Source organism: Eurytemora carolleeae, unplaced genomic scaffold (genome assembly GCF_000591075.1).
Source record: "Eurytemora carolleeae unplaced genomic scaffold, Eaff_2.0 scaffold842, whole genome shotgun sequence".
Lineage (NCBI taxonomy): Eukaryota > Metazoa > Arthropoda > Copepoda > Calanoida > Temoridae > Eurytemora > Eurytemora carolleeae.
The window spans coordinates 113340-139151 of NW_019396754.1; the positions used below are offsets into that span (position 1 = coordinate 113340).

Here is a 25812-nt window from a genome sequence, read left to right on the forward strand (position 1 = left end):
GTTTTAAAGTTCCCTTTTTAAAGGACTTTTCATAAAACTTCACATTTTACTTCAAAACCCTGGGAGCAACTCCAAAATCCTGTGAGCACTCCAAAACCGTTGGAGCAGCCACCCCTCCCTCATCCAGTGTTGCTATTGCTAATCGTTTCTTGATATTTCTAATCATTTCTTGTCATTTCTTGTAGTTTCTAATCCTTTCTGGTCATATCTTTAAAATTCATTGATGGTGATGGACCAAACCTCCGTAGAGTAAAAAAGTAGATGTTATTTCCACATTTATTCATATTCATAAATTCATATCTTGTCATTTCTTGTCATTTCTTGTAATTTCTTGTCCTTTCTTGTCATTTCTTGTCCTTTCTTGTCCTTTCTTGTCATTTCTTGTCATTTCTTGTTTCTTCTCGTCATTTCTTGTCATTTCTTGTCATTTTTTGTCATCTCTTGTCATTGTAATTTTTTGTCATATTTTGTCATTTCTTGTCATTTCTTGTCATTTCTTGTCAATTCTTGTCATTTCTTGTCATTTTTGTCATTTCTTGTCATATATTGTCATTTCTTGTCATTTCTTGTCATTTCTAATAATTTCTTGCCATTTCTTGGTATTTCTTGCAATTTCTAATCTTTTCCCGTAATTTATTGTCATTTCCTGTAATTTCTTGTGACTTCTTTTCATTTCCTGTTAGTTACGGTAATTTCCCGTCATTTCCTGTCATTTTTATAATTACTAATCATTTCACGTCATTTCCTGTCATTTTCTGTCATTTTTTGTCATTTCTTGTCATTTCTTGTAATTTCTTGTCATTTCCTGTCATTTCTTGTCATTTCTTGTCATTTCTTGTCTTGAAATCTTCTAGTTTTAAAGGTTTCTGTTGTTTACTTTATCTACAGTCAAGCAAACAATAATTACTCAAAGTAAACAAAACACAATGAAAGGGAAAAAATCCTAATTTTCCCGTGTTTTCATTTTTCATAATTTTAAAAATACATTTGTGAACGTTGTTTGTCATAAGATTTCAAAAGAAAAATGGCAACGAATAAAGTGCAAATAAAGTGCAAATAATTCCAACGGGGAATTCAATTGTAAATAAAAGAAGAAATAAATCATTGAAACAACCATTGACATACAATAGGCCGTAAATTTTCCAAAATCCAATATAGTACTTTCCAGCAATAGATTTCAAATGTCGTCGGTGTTGGAATCAAACTTTTAGAGAAAAAACTAGAATTTCAGGACATTTTGTACATAAGTCCAAAAATAAAAATATTGAAACCATTTAAAAAAAACTATCTTGCACCAACTCTGGATATAGTATGAGTATAGAGAGTTTAGGGAGTAAGGACTGAACGTAATTATATACATGGCTGTCCCACTAAACTTGACATTAGAGCGACTATGTAAAGGTCGTCTTTGATATATCAAATAATTTGCGGCATTTATTCTTAAAACTAATTTAAGAAGACGACCTTTAGTTGTATCACTACTGTCATGTTTCGTGGGACACCCTGCCCGCCTGAAAAGGTTGTATATTTGTTTGTTTTGCAAATAATAAAATTAGAGATTTAGTTTTTAAGGAGAATTAACAATATATGCATACAGTCATAAACAGGGGGGGGGGCTATGAGGGCAAGCCCCCCATTACCCGCCTGGAAAAGTAAAACTTTTAATTTTGGGGAGATTCATCCCCCAACGTAATGTTAAGCTACCCCCCCCCCTTGACAAACTTCTGTTTATGCCTCAGACAATGCTTTAATTTAATTTGAATTATTCATAGATTTGATAATTTTTTTACATTTTTTATTTAACTTTAGTAATTTTAGTCATTTCTACAGGACTGTAGAGGATATAAAATCATATAGAAAAAATGAAGTGAGTTCTTGCCACAATCTCCGATTTTTTCAAATAACTACATATAACTTTGCCACCCAATGTCGTAGACCTTTGATATTTTAAACTGTGAAATTATATGAACTAGTCTAAAGTTTGAAAGGTGTACACCACTACAGTTACAATTAGAATTATTTGAGTTTGTGAGAAGAACTCAGTTCCTTTCCAGTTTTTCTATCTACGAGAGTGAAACCCTTTTTTTACCAGTAAGGAAAATTTTCAATTGATTTAATTTTTTCTTTAATATTAAATGAAAACTTATTCTTAACCGCTACCAAGGTACCTTGGACCGCTACTATATCTTGGGTCAACTAGAGTACTGCAGATTACTGCAGAACACACCGAAAGCTTAGTTGTAAGCGCCTCGTCCGGTTCTGACGTCAACTCTTCAATTTCCTAGATGACAGAGTTCCTCTCAAAGTATAAACAAATATCTATATCCCAGACCATTGTAAGTAGTACTGGGCAGTGGGCACTATACACCATTCGCACCTCACATACTTTGAAGGCTTTAACATTTCTGAATTGTGTTCTGAAAAAGTTTGCGTTGATTAAAACTATTCGTTTTAATTAGTTTTTTGCATAAATATTCTCTTAGGGTTCAGGGTTCAAACATAGCATAGTGCGTGTACGGTGAAAAAAAGCAAATGTTCAGAAAAAACTATTTTTAAGATTTTAGAGTTTTTTTGTGGAACATTCTATAATTCTCAAAAAATCAAACCAAGCTATTTTGCCCATTACTAATTGTAAAACACAATAAAGGATTAAACTTCAATAATAAAGGATTACAACTGTGCACTGTAAACATTACAGCAACGCTTTTCTAGATATAATAGAGGACTCTAAATTCTAAAGAAAAAACAGGAGCTGCTAAGCATAAATACTTTATTGGAGACCGCTACACCGTTTCATCGGAAGCCCCCTATATTCAGTCGAGATTTCCCCAGTAGATGTACAATAGGAATCCCTTAGTTTTTTTTATCGAGATATCCCAATATTTGATCGCAGACCCCCATTTTACAGTTGATAACTCTACAACCGTAGGAGACCCTCAATATTTCATCAGACACACCTTCAATATTTCTTCGGAGACCCTCAATATTTCATCTGACACCTTCAATATTTCTTTGAAGACCCTCAATATTTCATCAAAGACCCTCAATATTTCATCAGAGACCTCAATATTTCATTGGTGACCCTCAATATTCCATCGTACACCCTCAATATTTCATCGGAGACCCTCAATGTTTCATCGGAGTCCCTCAATATTTCATCGGAGACCCTCAATATTTCATCGGACACCTTCAATATTTCTTCAAAGACCCTCAATATTTCATTGGTGACCCTCAAATTTCATCGGAGACCCTCAATATTTCATCGGACACCCTCAATATTTCTTCGGAGACCCTCATTATTTCATCAGTGACCATCAATGTTTCATCGGTGACCCTCAATATTTCATTGGAGACCCTAGATATTTCATCAGAGACCCTCAATAATTCATCGGTGACCCTTAATATTTCATTGGAGACCCTCAATATTTCATCGTACACCTTAAATATTTCATCAGACACCCTCAATATTTCATCGGAGACCCTCATTATTTCATCGGTGACCCTCAATATTTCATTGGAGACCCTGGATATTTCAATGGACACCCTCAATATTTCATCGGAGACCTTCAATACTTCATCATAGACCCTTAATATTTCATGGGACACCCTCTATATTTCATGGGACACCCTCAATATTTCATCGGACACCCTCAATATTTCATCGGAGACCCTCAATATTTTTTCGGAGACCATTAATATTTCATCAGAAACCCTCAATATTTCATCGGAGACCCTCAATATTTTATCGGAGACCCTCAATATTTCATCGGAGACCCTCAATATTTTATCGGAGACCCTCAATATTTCATCAGAAACCCACGATATTTCATCGGTGACCCTCAATATTTCATCCGAGACGCTGAATATTTTATCGGAAAAATGAATGAAATAATAAACATGGTATTTCACAGTGCAGGCATATTTTTTAAACTGATTACAGAGAGATGAATAGACTTAAACTGATTACAGAGAGATGAATAGACTTAAACTGATTACAGAGAGATGAATAGACTTAAACTGATTATAGAGAGATGAATAGACTTAAACTGATTACAGAGAGATGAATAGACTTAAACTGATTACAGAGAGATGAATAGACTTAAACTGATTATAGAGAGATGAATAGACTTAAACTGATTACAGAGAGATGAATAGACTTAAACTGATTACAGAGAGATGAATAGACTTAAACTGATTACAGAGAGATGAATAGACTTAAACTGATTACAGAGAGATGAATAGACTTAAAAAATAAATTAGAAATGTTTTGCGGTTTTTGCCATATTCTTAAAACGTACCACAGAAAAATGTGAAAATACATAAAAAACTAAGTTTGTCATACTGATGTGTTAAAATGTACACACAAATATACTAACAATAAGAGTCATCAACAAACATAATAAATACTAATTTACAATTCACAAAAGAGGGAGCTATGAATAATATTATATAATATATTCTACAATAATTCAATCTTTTCTTCAAACAGTACATCCCAGAGAAAAAACAATCATATTTAGGAAATATTCCACGATTAATGTTTCTCATGTTCATTCGACTATTTAAGTCTGACAGTCGTCTTCCAATTCTGCGCCATAATGGGTCTCACTGTAATATAACCATTATCCCTCCAACCACCCCCCTAAACCAGTTGATTTGATTAAATACAGCACTATAATAATAAATTTTACACTACACACACAAATACTACAGAATTATTGCAAATACAATAAATAAGCTAGCGTTGCCCAGCGTACTCATAGTTACTTCCACCGTTTACCCGCGTTTGGTCATAAATTACGATCTGCTGTTTTTATGTATAAACCCACTCAACTTAGAATCTTAAAACCATACTAGGAACATTCCCGTGGTTCTTCCGAGCTCCCCAATTAAAATTTGAGGCAGTACAGACTGTACAGTACACTGAAGAGAAAAAATGTGGAAATGAAAAGAAAAAAATGAAAGATCAACCAACCTCGAAGATTTATGTCTGTAATCGTAATCGATAGAATAGTGTCAATCATTACACTATATAATCCTGGATATTTTAAGAACTGTGTTTAATATTCTAGAATAGATTGAGAAGTTATTAAATGTTTTTAGGATCAGAACTAATTTCTGGGCATTAGCAAACTTATTATTTGTGAGGGAGAGGGGGTGAGAAGTGAAAGGAAAGGGTAGAGAAGTGACGGAAAATGGTAAAGCAGTGAAGGGAAAGGGTGGAGAAGTGAAAGGGAAGGGTAGAGAAGTGAAGGTAAAGTGTAAGAAAGGTGAAGGAAAAGATAGAGAAGTAAAGAGAAGGGTAGAGAAGGGAAGGAAAAGGTAGAGAAGTGAAGGAAAAAGGTAGAGAAGAGAAGGAAAGGGAAGAGAAGTGAAGGAGAAGGGTAGAGAAGGTAAAGGATAGGGTAGAGAAGTAAAAAGAAAGGGTAGAGAAGTGAAGGAAAGAGTGGAGAAGTGAAAGGAAAAAGTAGAGAAGTAAATGGAAAGGGTAGAGAAGTGAATGAAAGGGTAGAGAAGTGAAAGGAAAGAGTAGAGAAGTAAATGGAAAGAGTAGAGAAGTGAAAGGAAAGGGTAGAGAAGTAAATGGAAAGGGTAGAGAAGTGAAAGGAAAGGGTAGAGAAGTAAATGGAAAGGGTACACATAGTTTTAGCCTGCTTATAAACAGTCTCATCAATTTTTAAGACAGGGTTGACTTTGAAGTGTCGCAACGCCCTAAGCTTAGATTTTACCGCTCTAACTCACTTATGCTTTTCTGTAGCCCTTTACATGTACATTTAGAATTGTAAAGCACTTGTCGTTAGCTTTGGTTTTTTAGAAGTAATTGGCAAAATTCTCAACAATTTAAGCTTGAGAGCGTGAGACCATTAAATCGCAGTGGGTAGAGAAGTAAAGAAAGAGGTAGAGAAGTAAAGGAAAGGGTAAAGAAGTAAATGGAAAGGGTAGAGAAGTGAAAGGTATAGAGAAGTAAAAGGAAAGGGTAGAGAAGTGAAGGGAAAGGGTAGAGAAGTGAAAGTAAAGGGTGGAGAAGTGAAAGGGAAGTGTAGGGAAAGGGTAGGGAAAGGTTAGAGAAGTGTAGGGAAAGGGAAGGGAAAGGGAAGAGAAGTGTAGGGAAAGGGAAGGGAAAGGGTGAGAAGTGTAGGGAAAGGGAAGGGAAAGGGTAGAGAAGTGTAGGGAAAGGGAAGGGAAAGGGTAGAGAAGTTAATGGAATCGAAGGTAAAGAATATGAATGTTGAGTGTGCGAGGTATATTTATTCTATAATTTGAGCCTCGGGACCCGGAACCCGGGGATCAGATAAACCCGTGAGTTCTCACTCAAATTCTCACTCTCTCATCTTTACTCCACGGAACTAGAACTACAGGAAAGCTGAAAGAAGACGACATAAAATTTTATCAACTCTTTCATTTTTTACAAATGAAAAAGTATAATGGTTTATGAAATAATTAACCATTGAATCAATTGTAATTTTGGAAATTTTAATAACTGGTTTTGTGATACAGATATTCAAAAAATATTTTCACTTTTCCAAAATTGCGATCTTAACTGTTTTTGAAGGTCTAAAATGAAATTAAGTCCTAAGTCCCCCAACGACAAAAAAGTTTTGTTCCTCAAACAGATGACAACTAGTTTAATGAGAACATTTTAAAAGTTAGATATAAACCTTCATTACAGTTTCTCAGAAGTTCAAACTACTCAATTCAAAGATGAAGGTAAAATCTTTTCCAAACTTGTTAATATATCATCTATATATATATATATATATATCATCTATGTTTGTTTGTCCGATAATAACTCAGGAACCCCTGTTGTACTGATTTGCCTCAAATTTTGATTGGGGACCTAGGTAAACCCACGGAATTCAACAAAATGATGTTAGAGTATATACTATACTATTATGCTTATTGCTTTGCGAACATCAGAAAATAAGTTTTTTCTTAGTTCTCCAGAGACCGAATTTAAAGAATTTGAGCGACAGTTTAAATTTAAGCCACCGCTCAAATATGCTTGGTTTCACTTAAAATAGTATTCAATGTTTCAAGATTTAAGCCGGCGCTCGATTGAAACCGGTTTTTGGCGGATTTAAGACGCGGCTTAAATTCATTAAATTCGGTCACAGTTTTCTTGTTTTTATTGAGACAAAATGACAAATTAAAGGGTGAGTTCGCGAAAAATAAAAGAGGGTATTGGCTTATGACAAAAAATAAGCGCTTTTGATCGCTTCTAATCTTACTTCTATCTGTTGCGTCTATAAGGAGAAAATTGTTAAAAACGACTTATGCTAAAGAACGTTGCGTCCATACAAATTCGGAAAGTTGTAACATTCAACTCGGATCGTAAACAAATCAATTCAATTCCAAACAAATCATTCAGATATTACAACTTATAATCATCGATAATTTTGTCGATGCATTTGCATATAGTTGATATTTCAAAATATTTTTAATTTCTTTATTATCTGAGAGTTACTTTTGAAAACATTTATTCCTGTTTCGAGAATTTTTGATAAGGAATGTTCGAAAATCCAGCGCAAGTGAAATATAATTTAAAACACAAAATCAAATATATTATGAAATATTATCTATTTACGAATGCGTCGAAAAAAGATCGATGAATATTGTTTGTAATATCTGAATGATTTGTTTGGAATTAAATTCATTATTTTACGATCCGAGTTGAATGTTACAACTTTTCGAATTTGTATGGACACGTCGCTCTTTAGCATGAGTCGTTTTTAACAATTTTCTCCTTATAAACGAAACAGATAGAAGTAAGATTAGTAGCCGATACCCCCTTTAGTTTTTCGCTAACACTCCCTTTAACAGATAGAAATATGAAGACTGAGTAGATTTTGAATTGTGGCCACGCCTTAGCCTTTGATTTTACGTCATTAACTCGTATATACTTTTTTGTATCCCGGGACATGCACATTTTAGAAGTATAAAGTTTTAAGCTTTAGTTTTAAAGAATTAACCGACAAAATTCGAATATATTTTTCCGATAAAGCTTTCAACCCTTTTGATCTCTGTGGTTTGTCTATGTTTATCTACCAGATAAACGTTAAAACTAAAAAGAAAGGAAAATATTCAAATCTTGAGATCTCAGATGGTGGTTAAGCTCTTCAAGATTGAAAATTGACCTTGAAAAGGACTTTGAGCTTTATTCACTCCTGTATGCCGATTCCATTAGCGCCTGATCCAATCAGGGTGCAGTCACGTGTTTGTTGTCTACTCTGAACCAATAGGAATAGTATGGCGGAAACATTTATCTTTCTATCTATCTCATTATCCAATTATAGTTATGAATCCTTCAATCTATCAGTAAATGAAAATATTTACTTCTACTGAAACTATAGTGCATTAAAAGTGACCCTTCATGCAACCATGACAATACCTGATTCACAACGATACCCTTGAAACCATAATCTGATCAATACTGTGAAGCTGATACTGTCGTTTTCCTGGTTTGAAAGGTTTTTAGATCTGATAATTTCTATCTTTTTCCTTTTTTTGTCGAGAATCTATGATTGAAAATAATAATTTTCCCAGTTATAAACTTTGATGTATAATTCACTCAGACAAAGCTTTAAAGGGTATTGTTGTAAATCGGGCATTGCCATTTTTGCAGAGAAGGTCACTTAAAATTACACTCACAGTCCCTTTAACTCAAACAATTATTGTTCAGCTACTGATCTTAAGCGTTGTTATTCTCCACCTTGCCGGAGTAATCTCCGGCCGGTCATTCTATCAAGGACCCCGGAGCAGGGTTTCAAGATCGGATCCGTCCTGGGCTCAGCTTCAGATGTACGCAAATACAGGTACACAGCACACATCTCTGACCATTCAGTAAAAGTAATTTCAACCTAAAGTCTGACCGTGTCAACCTTGTTGCAACGGCTAGTCCTATTGATTGACTGCTTTATTTACCCAATGTCCGGGCGATACAGTTATAAACTGGGACCAGAAAGGTTGACCCGGCTCGGAAATTCAAATGTACTACGGCTGCCCCGTGACATCTATAACAGATTAAGTTTTAAAGTTAAATATTTTTAGCCATAACAACAATTTAAACAAAATTTTTTAAATATGAGTAGTGAGGGGGGGGGATATTAAACTATTGAAGAAAGTAATACTTAAAACTTATTTGAGAGATTATGTGGAGAACGAGGAATGATGTAAGTGTAATGTGTATGAAAGAGTTAATATTAAACTAGCTGGTAATGTTACTAATGCCGTTTACCCGCGCTGAGTATTAAAATATGATTTTATCTGAAGTGCACAGCGTTGCCAGGGGAATTTCAAAAGTTTCAAGCCTATGTAACCCCTGGGTACCCTTAGGTTCCCTCAACAAATTTCAGTCAATTGGTTCTGCCGTTTGGCCAGCTAAAGCAAACATTATATATGTGAAGAGCTTTATTATATAGAGAAGAGAAAAAAAAGGATCCGGAAAATAATTTTTTTTTTGTAAGAAGAATAAAAAGTAACGAGTTAAAATTAAGTTTAATTCAAGGGTTAATTTTAAAACAAACATATTACTTGATTTGTTGAGAGTGATAGCAATAAAATTGATAAAAAGAAACAGAGATTGATTGAATGTTTTTAAAAAGTGGATAGATTTTCATTAAAACATTTAATTTCTTGAGAATAAAAATATTTTCATTATTTCTAATAAAACATTCTCAATAAATATTTTTAGAGAAATTTTGATATTTTTACGAACTTCTTTCTTGTTTTAATATTAGTGTTTTTAATTTTAATTTTCTTTTTTTTTGGGGGGGGAATATTTTGTTAGAAAGTAATCTTTATGAAATATAATTAATTTCGTTTCTTATTTTTTCTTATTTCTTATGTTTTATAAGATCTGGTCTAATAAAAATCTTGAATCAATATGTAAATTCTATGAAAGATCTGCTATATTAAAAACAACACTTTTTATCCAATATGTTTTAAGTTTAAAATGTTCGATTTTGTGGTAAAAAGGAAACTGTTCTGTCTGAAGAATGATAAATTATAGAATTTGGATCAAATCTTCCTTTAAACTTCATTACATCCTTCCCTCTACATTCTTCCCATCCTTCCTTTAAACTTCATTACATCCTTCCCTCTACATTCTTCTCATCCTTTCTTTAAACTTCATTACATCCTTCCCTCTACATTCTTCCCATCTTCCTTTAAACTTCATTACATCCTTCCCTCTACATTCTTCCCATCCTTCCTTTAAACTTCATTACATCCTTCCCTCTACATTCTTCTCATCCTTTCTTTAAACTTCATTACATCCTTCCCTCTACATTCTTCCCATCCTTCCTTTTAACTTCATTACATCCTTCCTTCTACATTCTTCCCATCCTTCCTTTAAACTTCATTACATCCTTCCCTCTACATTCTTCCCATCCTTCCTTTAAACTTCATTATATCCTTCCCTCTACATTCCTCCCGTCCTTCCTTTAAACTTCATTACATCCTTCCCTCTACATTCCTCCCATCCTTCCTTTAAACTTCATTACATCCTTCCCTCTACATTCTTGCCATCCTCCCATCCTTTCTTTAACATTCTTCCCATCCTTTAATTAACAATCTTCCCATAATTCCTTCAACATTCTTCCCATCCTTTTCATCGTGTCATTTCTTTAAGTTTCTTTTTTTTTACATAATTCACAAAACTATCCTCCTAAGAATCTCTTAAAACTACCAGGAATTCGAAATAAAACTCTTCGACAAATCAATTTAAATAAAGCCAAATTGTTGGAAATTAAAACTTTTTTTCTCTCAAAATCAAAAGTTCAGAACAACAAAAATGTGATAAATATTATTTTTATTAAATTCCAAAATTTTATGAATATTGAATCACGGAATCGCAGAAAATTCGCAAAATTGTAACATGAAAATTCGCAATTTTCAGTTCTGGTCTTAACTTTTAGGAAATGTTGTTTTTCAATGAAGCAAATATAGCCTATGTAGCGTTTTTTAGTGTAGCGTTTTTTTAGTGTAGCGTATTTTTAGTGTAGCGTTTTTTTAGTGTAGCGTTTTTATAGTGTAGCGTATTTTTAGTATGACCAAATATACAAAGCGAAATACTAGCTGTGGACCCTGTTATGGTTCTACGAGCTATAATGGACCTGAGTATTAGAGTGACAAAGTGTGTCCGAAACAATGGAGGGCATTTTAAATTAATTCAACCAGTTAATTGTGCATTTTTTTAATATCTTCCAAGTTTTTGAACCAATATTTAAAAATTTTAAAAATTTGATAGAAATAATAAATACACACATTTTTGCTTTCTGAAATTTTTGATTTTAAGAGAAAAAAAGTTCAGCGGATTTTTTTGGGCCATTGGAGTACCAAAAAAAAGTCTTAAAAATAATGAAAAACTACCATAAAGGAGATTTACATCAAAAAGGTACAATTTTGCACCAGCCGCCGCTCATCACACTTGTTTGACTCACCCGTTGTATATATTTGGGTTTGTTTGGTTGTGTATCCAATAAAAGTCTGAATCGATCGAGTCCAATTTTTTGTGGTAACTCTTAAGTCTAGGGAGGTTTGTGAAGGCTAAATGATCGTTTTTTTAAGTACGATGAAATTTGGCTTGAAAATCAGCAATAAAAGCCTAGTTTTTTATATTTTGTTATGAATAAATCCTTGATTCCCGATACACTCCTGGATCACAGGTTACCCGACCTAAGACATTAATATAAGATAGTTTTGATTTATGTTAATCTTTTAAAAAAGTTTCAAGATGTTCGAGAAAATTCATTCTGAAATCCATCTCACAGTCAGAATAAGCGCAAGAAAATGAAGCGTCGAATGGTTGTATAAGAAGATCTGGAAATCTAATTAACAGACAATTCTCCTTTATGGGGATTATACTAAGCACTAAATAGAAGCTCGCAATATGATTAGTTTTCATTCTTATAATCACTATGGTAATATTAAGCTTATATTCCATATAAATATGTATTCATATATACAGAGACTAAAACCTATTATTATGCTTTACCTTTCATATGATACTAAGAAGTTTTCAAAAACTGACAATTAAACATAACGACAAAAAAACTAATCTTCTATCCAAAGAGAGCTACTTGTCAAAATACAAAAAAAATAAAAATTTTCGAACCTTTTTGTTTGTAATTTTTAGTTAGTGATTTTCTTGTTTGAAAACAGTATTCAAAAGCAAAATGCACATTTGATAAACAAAATAGAAAAGGATATTGTGAACTTATGTGAATCCTTTTATTTTTTTGTGTTTGTTATGTGTATTCATTAATCTGGAGTGAAAAGAAGTTGAAGTAAAAACGGGTAGCCTAACTAGTTTTCTCGTGCCGCCAGGATCAAATTGAACCACCTCTCGGCGGCAAAAGTTTAACTACTTCTCTCTCGTTCATAAATTCGGATCTCTGGTTACATTTATGACGAGAACATCGTTTTTGAAACCATTGAAATATCTTGTTCTGAATTTGTTTTCCAATATTTTCCATAAAGTTTTACAAAATTGATTTTTTTTAATCAGGTGAGCCAGTGAGCATAAAAGAAGTAGTTGAACCGGCGTTAGGTAGTTTAGCAACCTCTCTTCGATACTTTAAATTCAGTCCCTTATTTAAAATGTTGATATTTTATTTTCTCGTAGAGAACGGTGAGGATGAACCATGCTCTGGTTTGTGCTATGTAATGAAGCTTGAGAAGCTGGCTAGACAACTTGAACTCTCTGCTAAACAAAAGGTAGAAACTTGATACAAACATTTTTATCAGCTAGACTCAACTTTTTGTGAAGAATTAATATTTGAAATTTCCGGAAGAAGATCAATAAAAATTTTATTGAAAATATTAATAAAGAAAAATACTTTTCAGAGATTTGACGGATATTTGTACGATTTCGTCAAATAAATCATCTCAATGGAAGAAAAAATGAAGAAATCCTCTTCCTCAGTCAATGTTGGATATCATATTGATATCTACAGTTCTGATCCTGGTCCTAGAGTTCTGATCCTGGTCCTAGAGTTCTGATCCTGATCCTAGAGTTCTGATCCTGATCCTAGAGTTCTGATCCTGATTCTAGAGTTCTGATCCTGATCCTGAAACTAGAGTTCTGATTTTTGATTTCCGATCAAAATCATGATTTCAGAACCTGGATCCAATATTTTGAATCTGGATCTAGAATTCAGATCCTGAATCCTATGTTCTGAATCTAGGCTTAAACTCAGATCTTGGATCCCAATTTCTGAATATGAATGTTTGATACAGATTCTGTATTCTGAATGTGTATCTATGATAAAATCCTATATTAAGAATCTAAATCTTTGATGACGGACGGAAATATATATATTCTGAGGGAGACGAGAGCTCAACCTGGCTTTCATTTATATATCAATCTTTTTGTATTTAATAGTAAATAAATAATGAGGAGGGTAAAACCACTTTTTTATTATTTAGAAAAATGTAAAGGAACTGAGTTTTTGCCACAAACTCAAATATTCTTATCCCTATATCTTGGCCACCCAATGTCGTAGACCTTAGATATTTCAAACTATTAATTCTGTAAGATCAAATAACCTAAGTTTGAAATATCAAAGGTTTATACCCACTGGTTGCAGAGATATAGAAATTAGAAAATTTGAGGTTGCGGCAAAAACTCAATTCCTTTTTGTTTAAATATACAATATATACACCTACAATATACCTACCATAAACCTACAAAACCTATCATATATCTACCATATACCTACCATAAACCTACCATAAACCTACCATAAACCTACTATAACCCTACCATTTACATACTTTATTTTTACTAGATTTTAAAATCAATTGTTGGAAAATTATAATTTTAATTGAGTTTTATATCTCTTTTATCTTTTTGTTGATTTAATTTTACTTTTACATCAATCATAATTCTTCTGTTCAAAATTAATTAAAATTCCTCAGTAAAATATTTTAATTTTAATTTCTCTCTTAGGTCCAGACTTAGATGAAAGGGTAACCTTCAAACAAAGTTAAAAGAACAAAAAAAAATAATGAACTAATCATACTGGGTGGTCATTTTTACTTTTTTTTTTATTTATTTCTAACCTTTTCTCCCAACATACAGTGTTAAATCGTACATCATAGAACTGAATCATTATTTTAGTGAAGTTAATTTTCTTTGAATTTGAAAATAGGCGCAAAAATATTTTGCCAGCGTTTTTTCAACAGAAAATGCAAGAAAAATATAAATGGAGAGAAGCATTTCTGTTTATTGACGATAGGAAAGTGTTAGGATTAGTCTGGACTAAACCCTACACAGTGATCCAAAGGTTGTAACCTCTCACCCACAAATCTATTAGAATTTTGCCAATTACTTCTTTAAAACTAAAGCTAAAAGCAAATTCTTTAAAGTTCTGAAATGAGCATACATTGGGCTGCAAAGAAAATTGAGTGAGCTAATTTCAAAAGCCAAGGCGTTTCGACACTTTAAAGTCAATTTATTTTTGAAAATTGATGCAACTTTTCATTGAAGTTTGGATCTACTTGCCTAGTGTAGAGTGTAGACTGTAAAATACAATAACTAAGCTAGCTACTGGGATAGGTAAAATAGGACTATGCAAGGTTATAATCATAGAGAATAGAATAGAATATATAGAGAGGAATTTACTAGAAAAGAGTGTAAAACGGCCATTTTGTTGTACTGTTTCCATACTGCAGGTGTACTTCACATATTTATGCTATATAATCTGTTGGGCCCTGGAATATCATTTTATAGAAAATCTAAAATTATTGTTAAAAGAAAACCAAATTATGAAATAGGCTGGTTTCATAATTGACCAATGATCATTTCACATAGACTCTATGCCTTCCACTTTACAAACGATGATTTTCCGTTATAACTATAAATCAAATGATGTTTTTATTCACCTAATTCATTATAAAGTTTATTTAACAGTTTAAAAAATTCGAAATTGAAATGGGTAGTCTAGGGAACATACTGTATTAATGTACTCTACTGCATTCACTGCATAATTTGTGAACATTTACATGATTTGTACACTTTGAACTCCCTTTCAGGCTTAAAGGAGCTGAACAAATTTATACCGAGAGATTCTTTTAATTCCTCTCTCTATTCTCTATGGTTATAATGCAAGGAAAGTTATTTCAGAGGTGTACGCATTTTTTGTACTGCAGTGTACTGTCTCTGGGCGGTAATGTAAACACAAGACGGATGGGGAAGCCTGACATGAGATCCATCTTTCACATAAAAAATCAATGAAATAATCTGTTCATCGGGAACTATTTTGTGAATGATCAAAATTATCAAAATTTAATGCTTTTAACCTTCTCTGATACTAAACGAACACTGATTAACTTTCCTTGCATTACAACCTTGGGCCTATGATAGGCCAGGTACTGTAAAAAGTCTTGCTGCGCCATCAAAGTTGAAAACGAGCCGGCATAGGATAGGGTCGGGCCGGTACAAGCTGTGCATCTCCAAGGCCGGTACAAGGGGTTGGGCCAGTACATGCTGTGCATCTCCAAGGCCGGTACAAGGGGTTGGGCCGGTACATGCTGTGCATCTCCAAGGCCGGTATAAGGGGTCGGACCGGTACATGCTGTGCATCTCCAGTGCCGGTACAAGGGTCGGGCTGGTACATGCTGTGGATCTCCAAGGCCGGTACAAGGGGTCGGGCCAGTACATGCTGTGCATCTCCAAGGCCGGTACAAGGGGCCGGTCCGGTACATGCTGTGCATCTCCAAGGCCGGTACAAGGGGTCGGGTCAGTTCGAATTCAAATTAACCCTAGTCCACTGTGAAACACTATTGGATTGAGAGGATATAAGAGAAGTTGAGTCAAGTTTACTCAATACTAGAGTTTGGTTGGGGTTAGGGCAACAAGAGAAGATTAAATACAAAATACAGAGGAGTTGAACTTAGCAAACAAGGATGGGTATTTGATACTAAGCTGAAAATATATAAATATAGTTCGAAATCAAATCGGAGGAACTAAGCTCGTGCTAAAATCACAAAAAGGAAGTTAAATGGCAATTAACATTCTCCTAATCATTTTAATTAACATTTTAAAAAAATTTGCAACTTTACATTTACAAATACATTTAACATGGATTTTTTATAAAATATTTTTTTAGATTTTTTTATTAAATTTTTGATTGATAATTTTACTTTAGCTTTTTTCATTTTTTTATTTTTTTTCTATTTATTATTCACATCAGGAAAACCCATATTTGAAAACAGGCTCAAAATGTTAATTTTATTTAAACTGAAATAATCAAGAATCCATAGGATGGCCATTTTAGATAATTAAACCCGAGAAGACTGAAAGTTGAAAATAAAAGCTTGTTAAAACGAAAAAAGTAAAAATTTCTTATAAAAAGAAAAAGGGTTTCATTGGGGTCACGGATGGGTCAGTTCGCTAAACAATCCAGAGCTGATTTCAAGAATGTACAGTGTAATGAAATTCTGCGCCATTACATTTTTCGAAGTGTATTATTTTTACAATAAATTTTATAATCCCTTTATCTTTGCAACCTGATGATGTAAACCTTTGCTATTTCTAACTTTAAATATTTTATCTATCAGAATGAATAGTTTGAAATATTAAAGGTCTACGACACCAGGTTGCAAAGATTTAGGAATTAAAAAATCAAATGAATAAATCAGAGTTTGTGGCAAGAAATTAATTCCTTTTGAGAACAAAAATGCTTGTGAACCATACCCCTAAAATTACTCTGTTGTAAGGTCGTCTCTGACAATCTGTACCTCCGTTGAACCCTCCGTCCACTTTCCAAACCAAACATTTCCAAGGCTTCCGCGTAAATATAAACAAAAACCTAATGGAGCTAATAAAACTTAAAGTGCATTAAAAGAACCAATTTAAACATAATTTTCAGTGAATCATTTACAAATAAACAGTGAAATTACTTTAACCAGATAAATATTTATTTCAGAAGAATTAAATTGCTTTAGACTTCAGTTCAAACAACTTTTCGCCGTGCCACAGTTTTCTAGATTGTAAGTTCCGTATATTTAATTCACAACAATATCTTTTAAACCTTTATTTGCCGATTCACAACGGTACCTTTTAAACCTTTATTGCCGATTCACAGCAGGACCTTTAAGCCTTTGTTCAATTCTCAATGATACATATTTCATTAACCAATTGTTAGTTTACAACAATATTCATGTATTCAATTACACCCAACTAGTCTAATATTTATTATTTACATGCATGTACGCCAATAACAATTTGTATTTTGTAGGAAACCTCGTTACTGACATATACATTTTTCAAGAAGAAGTTATCGTCTATGTGTGCATGAAGAAAAGAGTGTTTCCCTAGCCAATTCGCCTTATTTCCCTCTTTCGAGTAATATTCCTTTTTGTTCGGCTCACAATGCTGTTTTCTAAATAGAAGACATAATTTTCTCCTTCCTTTATTTAGAAATTGGTTTTAAACACATTAATTCCAAACCAAAAATAATATCATTGGAAGAATTAAAGATTTACTTTATTATTCACTTTAAGACAATACAAGAAACTAAAAAAATTCAAATACAGCTTTGGACAAAAATTAATTTATAAGCTCAAAAATATTCTGTAAACAACTTTTTAAAAAATTTAATATTGCAAGTAAAAAAAATTTAATAAAGTGAAAAATTTAAATTTACTCTTGTATTTTTCTTAACAATAAATCAAGATTTTGCTTTAAAATGGATTAATAGACTAATATGTAATAGTAATATTAATTAGAAATTAACATGAATTCAAAATAAAAGTAATTTCAAGATATTCTGTGAAAGAAAGGATTAATATTGTTGTAAAAACAAGACGAATTATAAAGAATTTTATAATTGGTTTATATTTACAATGGTAAGCTTCAGATTGAGAGAGCTAATTAACATTAGTTAAAAAAACTGTTTTTAATCTAAATTCTATCATGACGTAAGAACTGTGATGAATTCTTCTTTTCTAAACATTCCTTTGCTAAACATAATTCATAATCTTGAAAAAACAAACAGATTAGCTCCATAAAATTCAAACGCATATGTACATTGTACAATGTACATTGTAATGTACATGCAATGATGACTGTTCATGTATGATGTCTATTTATATATCATTTCTGTCCTCTGTAACTTTATTTTAAGATTATTTTGTCTTCTGTAACTTTATTTCAAGACCATTCCTGTCTTCTGTAACTTTATTTTAAGATTATTCTTGTCTTCTATAACTTTACCAAGATTATTCCTGTCTTCTGTAACTTTATCAAGATTATTCCTGTCTTCTGTAACTTTATCAAGATTGTTCCTGTCTTCTATAACTTTACCAAGATTATTCCTGTCTTCTGTAACTTTATCAAGATTATTCCTGTCTTCTGTAACTTTATTTTAAGATTATTCTTGTCTTCTATAACTTTACAAAGATTATTCCTGTCTTCTGTAACTTTATTAAGATTATTCCTGTCTTCTGTAACTTTATCAAGATTATTCCTGTCTTCTGTAACTTTAGAAATCATTTCCTCAACTTCATCATTGCTCATCCTCATCTCTCCTTTCGTCTAAATAAGATTATATATAGAAACAGCTTATCTCTACTTACATTTTTTATTTATATAAATGATCATAGTTGTTGAACCCAGGCCTATAACCGATTTGTGTTCAATTTTGATTAGGAAACTCGTTGAAACCACGGGATTGTACTTATCTTGCAGTTTAGAAAAGTTGAGTGGGTTTTGTTTTATGGAGAACTTTTAGTTGCCAGCCAACGCTGGGTTCCCTGTTTAGTGGAATGTTTTTATTTGTTTCAAATTTCTTAGTTGAGTTGGACGACTTGTAAACATTTCTAAGAAAACCTTAGTTCCAAAGCAAGTCTTTTCAAACGTTAAAAGTATTTCATATTAAATTCTAAAAAGTTTGAAAGTGTAAAAGAGTAAAGTTAATTCTAAACTATTACTAGATTAAAGTTGAATATAGTTTGAAAGTGTAGAAGAGCAAAGTTAATTCTAAACTATTACTAGATTAAAGTTGAATATAGTTTGAAAGTGTAGAAGAGTAAAGTGAATTCTAAACTATTACTAGATTAAAGTTGAATATAGTTTGAAAGTGTAGAAGAGTAAAGTTAATTCTAAACTATTACTAGATTAAAGTTGAATATAGTTTGAAAGTGTAAAAGAGTAAAGTTAATTCTAAACTATTACTAGATTAAAGTTGAATATAGTTTGAAAGTGTATAAGAGTAAAGTGAATTCTAAACTATTACTTGATTAAAGTTGAATATAGTTTGAAAGTGTAGAAGAGTAAAGTTAATTCTAAACTATTACTAGATTAAAGTTGAATATAGTTGAAAGTGTAGAAGAGCAAAGTGAATTCTAAACTATTACTAGATTAAAGTTGAATATAGTTTGAAAGTGTAGAAGAGCAAAGTGAATTCTAAACTGTAACTAGATTAAAGTTGAATATAGTTTGAAAGTGTAAAAGAGTAAAGTGAATTCTAAACTATAGTTTGAAAGTGTAGAAGAGTAAAGTGAGATGAATTCTAGACAATTACTTGATTTCCCCTGAGAGTAAAGTCTAATGTACTAACTACAGAAGATCTATCGGATGACAGAATTTATTTTACTTCAGTAGACACAATACTTTTTTACAGTATTCTCATATTTTATTTTGTTGGAAAACATAATTTTTAGCCCAGACTTTTAGTTCAAGTGGTTTCAGCTCAGAGACTCATATAGGGTCCGTAGCACGCACCTCCTTCAGTAAAAGTAAATTCAACCTAAAGTCTGAACGTGTGAACCTTGTTGCACCGGCTAGTTCTAATGAGTGTCTGCTTTATCTTTAAAGCTTTTGGTCGATCAAGTATGAATTAGATTAGAATGTTGATCATTTTGAAAACTGATTATTTTCAATTGGCGTTACTCTTCGCATTTCTACTGCAAGAAAATCATGAAAAAATATCAAAATCAAACACTACGATGTCGTCAACATTAATCAGATAAATATTTCATGAAAATACAGAAATATTTGAAATTCTCAATTTTAAATGTCCCAACCTTTATTTATAAAGTCAAAAGAATATTTGCATTAGTAAATCTTTAAAATTTTAAAACCGTTTAAATACCTCTAAAGTTAAAATGTTTTTATTAAAAAAACGGAAACCAGACAGCTATAGTCGAGAAAATGTTAGTTATTCGTTTGAACAAAAGCAATAAACAGGTGAATATTTCTATAAAGAATATATATATATATATATATACATTTATATATATAAATATACATATATATATATATATNAGGTAGACCTTTATCGGAAAATTTTAGGTTGATTAGGTAGACTTTTATCGGAAAATTTTAGGTTGATTATGTAGACTTTTATCGGAAAATTTTAGGTTGATTAGGTAGACTTTTATCGGAAAATTTTAGGTTGATTAGGTAGACTTTTATCGGAAAAGCTTTATTTCCAGACAAAGCTTCCCAAGCTAGTATTAAGTAAAACTGAGATATGTGCTTAGGCACAATGAGGCAAGTATAATTGTGAAATACCAAGACCAAGAAATATATAGATCAGGAACTGCTATATTTCATGCGTCAAAGCTGTGTACTGCAGTGGGAGGAGATTTAAAACAAAGAATTCAGGGGCAACGCATCATTTTTGAGCGAAAAGGGCCCAAGGGATGGAATAAGAATATATTGCTATTGTATTTTTCATATTGGCCAAAAAGCCAAAAATTATATGTATTTGCTCTAAGTTGATATATTAACTTGTTTTTTGTTGGACTGTAATATCTCATTAGAGCTGTAGTCCTTTCCCCTCAACTTCTAGACTATATTTAAGCAATCTATTGTGTATTTGATGCTATTATAACACAAGTTATTTTACAGGTAGTTAAAAATCAACTTATAATGTAAAATTGGTAAATGCGTGTAAACTTCACAACTGCTGTGTTTTATATTTATTGGACTTTTTAAAACAACAAAATAGTGTCTAAGAGTCGTCTTTGAATTCCATAGTTTTGTGTCTCACTGTAAGTGTATGGTATGAATGTAAGTCATTTTACTGTATTTTACAGTGATATTTCTGTATTTTGTTTACCGTAAGAAGTCTAACAATGTCGTATTTCTCGAGTTTCCCCTCGCTATTCTCAATCATTCTGAAATAAATATCTAGAGATAAAGTAGTCAGAGGCGTATTCGAGAGGGGGGGGGGCTATGGGGGCTCAGCCCCCTCCCCCCATGAACACTGAAATAACTTAATCTTTGCATTATAACCTTGGTTATATCCATGTTAATCTCTTTTAAATCGAATATGTATGGATAGTTCATATACAGGGTTACTCACAAAGAATGAGACTACAGAGACGATTGTACGAACGTTATAAGATCTGTTTCCTTATATTCACGACTCCCTGCAACTGCAAACTTGTTTCTTTCTTTGCCAAATCAGTATATAAGCCATTAGATTACTATAAGCTCAGGCCGAATACTTCATTTAACCTTGGAATCGTCACATTTTCAGAGTTTTAGGTCGTCTTTACAGTATCTTTCTTTGTGGGTAACACTATACGTATACCTTACCTGAATGCTGTTCTAAGTCTGGATTCTCTATCATCAATCGACTGCATTTGCCTGGAATTAAACATACAAATATAAAATTTTGAAATTATAATTTAAACTTTTCTAATCAAGACGCACCAACACCCTGAGTGACTAAACGGTGTTGAAAAAACACTCCACACTTTTTTCTCGAAGGTTTAATTATTACGAGCATAATGAAATTAATATCACAATGTCTCTAGGATGTCAAAAGACAAGACGTGGCTAAAGAAATATAGGATTTGGTCAACCCTACTCTGATCACTTTAATTATATTAACAATTAAAAAATATCTTAATGTGATAAGTTATTAAATTTTTTAAAGTGTCTTTTGTCCCCAATATTAATTAAAAAAGAAAACGAGATTTTGCCTCAAACTCCATATTTTAATCCCTTTATCTTTACAACCTGATGGTGTAACCCTTCGATATTTCCAACCTGGACTATTAGATCTAACAAGAATTCATAGTTTGAAAAAGTTTTATTAAATTAGAGTTTGTGGCAAAGATTCAATTCCTTTGTAAACGGGTAACAATTTAGGTTCGTACTAATATATTAACCTGAGAATTTTTGAGTTCATGATTTTCAAGAATTCATTGAATTCTATTTCTCCGGATCCGTCCTCGTCGATCTCTACTGTTAGACGCCGAACCTCCTCCTCGGTAGGATTCAATCTCAAAAAGTAAATAGACTGTTCCTCATTTAAAACAAAGAGTTAAATTCCTGATTCACAACGGTGTCATTTAAACCTTTATTAGAGCTAAAATTATGATAATATTCATGGTTTTCTAACTGAAAATTTGAAATTTGCAATGGTAGGGTCTGTATATATAAAGTGATTTACGGATTTATTTTGATTTTGGTGATTAATCTTTCTTATAAAGCTTGTATTGGCGCACTTTTATGTTAAATCGTTAAATTCAAATAAAACTTTTTCTTAAAATCTAAAATCGGATTAACTTGTCTTAATCTCGGTTGAAGATGACTCACCCTAGAACTCTCACCAGGTTACCCAATTCCTCGGAGTCAATTGAACCTCCATTATCAACATCAAACCTTTAAACATACCTTGGAGTCAATTGAACCTCCATTATCAACATCAAACCTTTAAACATACTTTGGAGTCAATTGTACCTCCATTATCAACATAAAAACTTTAAACATACCTTGGAGTTAATTGAACCTCCAGTATCAACATCAAACCTTTAAACATTCCTTGGAGTTAATTAACTTCCAGTATCAACATCAAACCTTTAAACATTCCTTGGAGTTAATTGAACCTCCCTTATCAACATCAAACCTTTAAACATTCCTTGGAGTTAATTGAAACTCCATTATCAACATCAAACCTTTAAACATTCCTTGGAGTTAATTGAACCTCCATTATCAACATCAAACCTTTAAACATTCCTTGGAGTTAATTGCAACTCCATTATCAACATAAAACCTTTAAACATTCCTTGGAGTTAAAACCTTTAAACATTCCTTGGAGTTAATTGAAACTCCATTTTCAATATCTAAATATTTTAGAGTTTTTGCCACAAACTGAAAAGTTTCTAATCCTGGTGGTTTTATGCTTTCAAACTGAGACTTTTTGACGTGATAGAATTCTAGTTTGAAATATCAAAGATCTACGACATCGGGGTGAAAAGATATGGATAAAAAATCAGAGCTTGTGGCAAAATCTCAGTTCCTACAGAGCTAACGGTAATAATCAAGTTTATCTACCAAGAATATGTAATTTGTCCAGAACGCATTTTGTGTGTATATTTTTTGCTTGATTTATGACTGGTAAATATTGATGTAAATATTGTGATCAATGGTAAAGTTTTAAAGACTTTTGCAGAAATATAAAATAATTGAAATATTTCAACATCAACCTCTATATCTATTATACCCTTAATATTTGAAAAAATTACGATGTTTATTAGTTGCTACCTCTTGAAAGTTGATTTGTACTGTTTTATTTCTTCAGATGTAAGACCCTCCTTTTCTTTTCTAGTTTTCAGAACATCAACTAAACAAAATTTTAATTTTTCTATAAATATATATACAGAGTTACCCACACAGGAGGAGACTGTAAAGACGACCTGAAACTCTTTCAAATCTGACGATTCCAAGGTCAGGTTAAGTCTTCTGATTAGAATATAATCTTTTTTTGCTTATGCAATGATTATGCAAAGAAAGAAACAAATTGCAGGGAATCATAAATATTAGAAAACAGACAGTATAAATTATGTACAGTCGTCTCTGAAGTCTCATCCTTTGTGGGTAGCCCAGTACTTTGCTTTTTTGTATCCAATAAACGTCAAAACGGTTGAACTGATCGGTTTTAAATTTTTTGTTGCCGAAGTTATGTCGAAAATGTTAAAGGAAGTGAACACTCGCCTTTATGCTTTATTTTAAAGACTTTATATTTTTGCTACCTGATGGAGTAAACCTTGGATATTTCAAACTTAGACTATTTATAAACCTTGGATTTGTCAAACTTTGACTATTTATAAACCTTGGATTTGTCAAACTTTGACTATTCATAAACCTTGGATATTTCAAACTTTGACTATTTATAAACCTTGGATTTGTCAAACTTTGACTATTCATAAACCTTGGATATTTCAAACTTTGACTATTTATAAACCTCGGATATTTCAAACTTTGACTATTTATAAACCTTGGATATTTCAAACTTTGACAATTTGATGTAGCAAAATTTATTGAAATATCAAACAGACTGCAAAGATATCAAGTTTGGACAAGTAACTATTTCCTTTGGTATCTTTTTAAAAATGAACCAACTTGGAGTTGTTTTAGCCATTTGTTGACGAAACATGGCCTCAAAACTGGAAAATCCTCGCAGAGCCATATTTCAATAACAGTCTGAAATAATGAAGGTGAGGCCACATTATAGCTCCAGCGGGGTTACATTTGTTGCATAACACGCACTGGGTCAACTACACACCTGGTACACCAGACGGGCAGGTACAAAAACTACACTAGGAAACCCCAAATAAAATGTACGCAAATTGAGTGCCGTACTCCGAAAGGTTGCAAGCTCCAAGGTTATAATGCAAGGAAAGTTATTTCGGAGGTGTAAATATCTTCTGTACTGCAGTGTACTGTCTCTGAACGGTAATGTAATCTTTCACATAAAAAATAAATGAAATATTCTGGTTCTAGTAAACTATTATGTGAATTATCAAAATTATCAAAATTTAATGCTTTTCGCCGCCTCGGATACTAAACGAACACTGATGCATCTATTTTTGTTTACAAATTCCGCCCAGAGAGAACTGGTTTCAATATGTATGCAGAGTATACGCAACTGCAATTAACTTTCCTTGCATTACAACTTTGGTAAGCTCTAAGTAACGCCAGTCATTTTATATGGGTGTAATAAACCAAGATATTGTTTAAAGTAATAAACCTCAAATCTATTTTTATATTCTTTCAGAAAAAAAGACATTTTTTAGCAAACCCTGTTCAAACAGACAAAGTGAAGTTGAACAACCCCTGAACGAAAATAAAATGAACAAAGTGTAGGAATAGTTCACTTTCCGTCCTCCATTTTTTTCGTGGAATGAGAATAAAACTGTGTTTAGTTTACTGGTTTGCAAAATAATATGTTTCTGATTTTAGAAATTGTTTTGAACTAGTTTCTGGTGCAGTGACGAAAGTAAAACTAAACTTGAAGAATTTCTAAAAAGCCAGCTCTACCATAATATTAATTCTGCAATAAACATGAATTCAATATAAATATACAGGGTTTACCAAAAAGAATGAGAAGGAAAAATCTTTAAATATGACATTTCCAGGGTTATATGTTTAAAGTCCCCTTCCCTTTTTACTTGTTGGTCAAAGAAAGAAACAAATAAACAGTAAAGCATGAATCCTAAATATTAGGAAACTGACATATATTAATTTAGTAAAGTCGTCTCTGAAGTCTCATGCTTTTTAGGTAGCCCTGCATAAGCCAGAGCTAAACCTCGACTAACCAAAAACTAAACCTTAACTTAACCAAAATAAAATCTTTAAAAAAACATGACTGAACAAAATCAATGTAACATGAATCAATCTTAAAAAGACCAATGCTTTTTTATTTTATTCTTATTTTCTTTAAAGCTGTAAGGGAACCCAATATGGAACCCCCAGACTCCCTTCAGGGTATTACACACCACCGTGCAGATAGCGGCCTGGAAGGAACCCAATGTGGAACCCCCAGACTTCCTTTAGGGCATTACACA

The 25812-nt window shown here is 32.3% G+C and overlaps 1 protein-coding gene across 2 annotated transcripts; it reads right to left on the reverse strand.

Annotated features, from left to right (window-relative positions):
* Positions 1-17716: 17716 nt before the first annotated feature.
* Positions 17717-24450, reverse strand: LOC111708255 (calmodulin). 2 transcript variants are annotated; one of them, XM_023481576.1, is made up of 7 exons: positions 24368-24450; positions 23510-23588; positions 22562-22627; positions 22132-22245; positions 21554-21604; positions 21072-21129; positions 17717-18541 (listed from the first exon to the last, which is right to left on the reverse strand). In XM_023481576.1, the coding sequence occupies exons 1-7, from the start codon at positions 24432-24434 to the stop codon at positions 18299-18301; spliced, it is 678 nt and encodes a 225-aa protein (XP_023337344.1). In that variant the 5' UTR covers positions 24435-24450; the 3' UTR covers positions 17717-18298. The 2 variants fall into 2 exon arrangements, with proteins under 2 accessions (XP_023337344.1, XP_023337345.1); XM_023481577.1 differs by lacking the exon at positions 22562-22627.
* Positions 24451-25812: the final 1362 nt, after the last annotated feature.

Bases quoted from the DNA above. Each gene is read 5' to 3' on its own strand.
- LOC111708255 (XM_023481576.1), bottom strand. From the start codon at position 24,434: ATGGCTCTGCGAGGATTTTCCAGTTTTGAGGCCATGTTTCGTCAACAA. The intron at 22,246-22,561 runs GTGAGTCATCTT...TTACTTTTTGAG, and splicing joins AACCTGGTGAGAGTTCTAGG to ATTGAATCCTACCGAGGAGG. The intron at 21,130-21,553 runs GTAAGGTATACG...TATTTATTTCAG, and splicing joins AGACTTAGAACAGCATTCAG to AATGATTGAGAATAGCGAGG.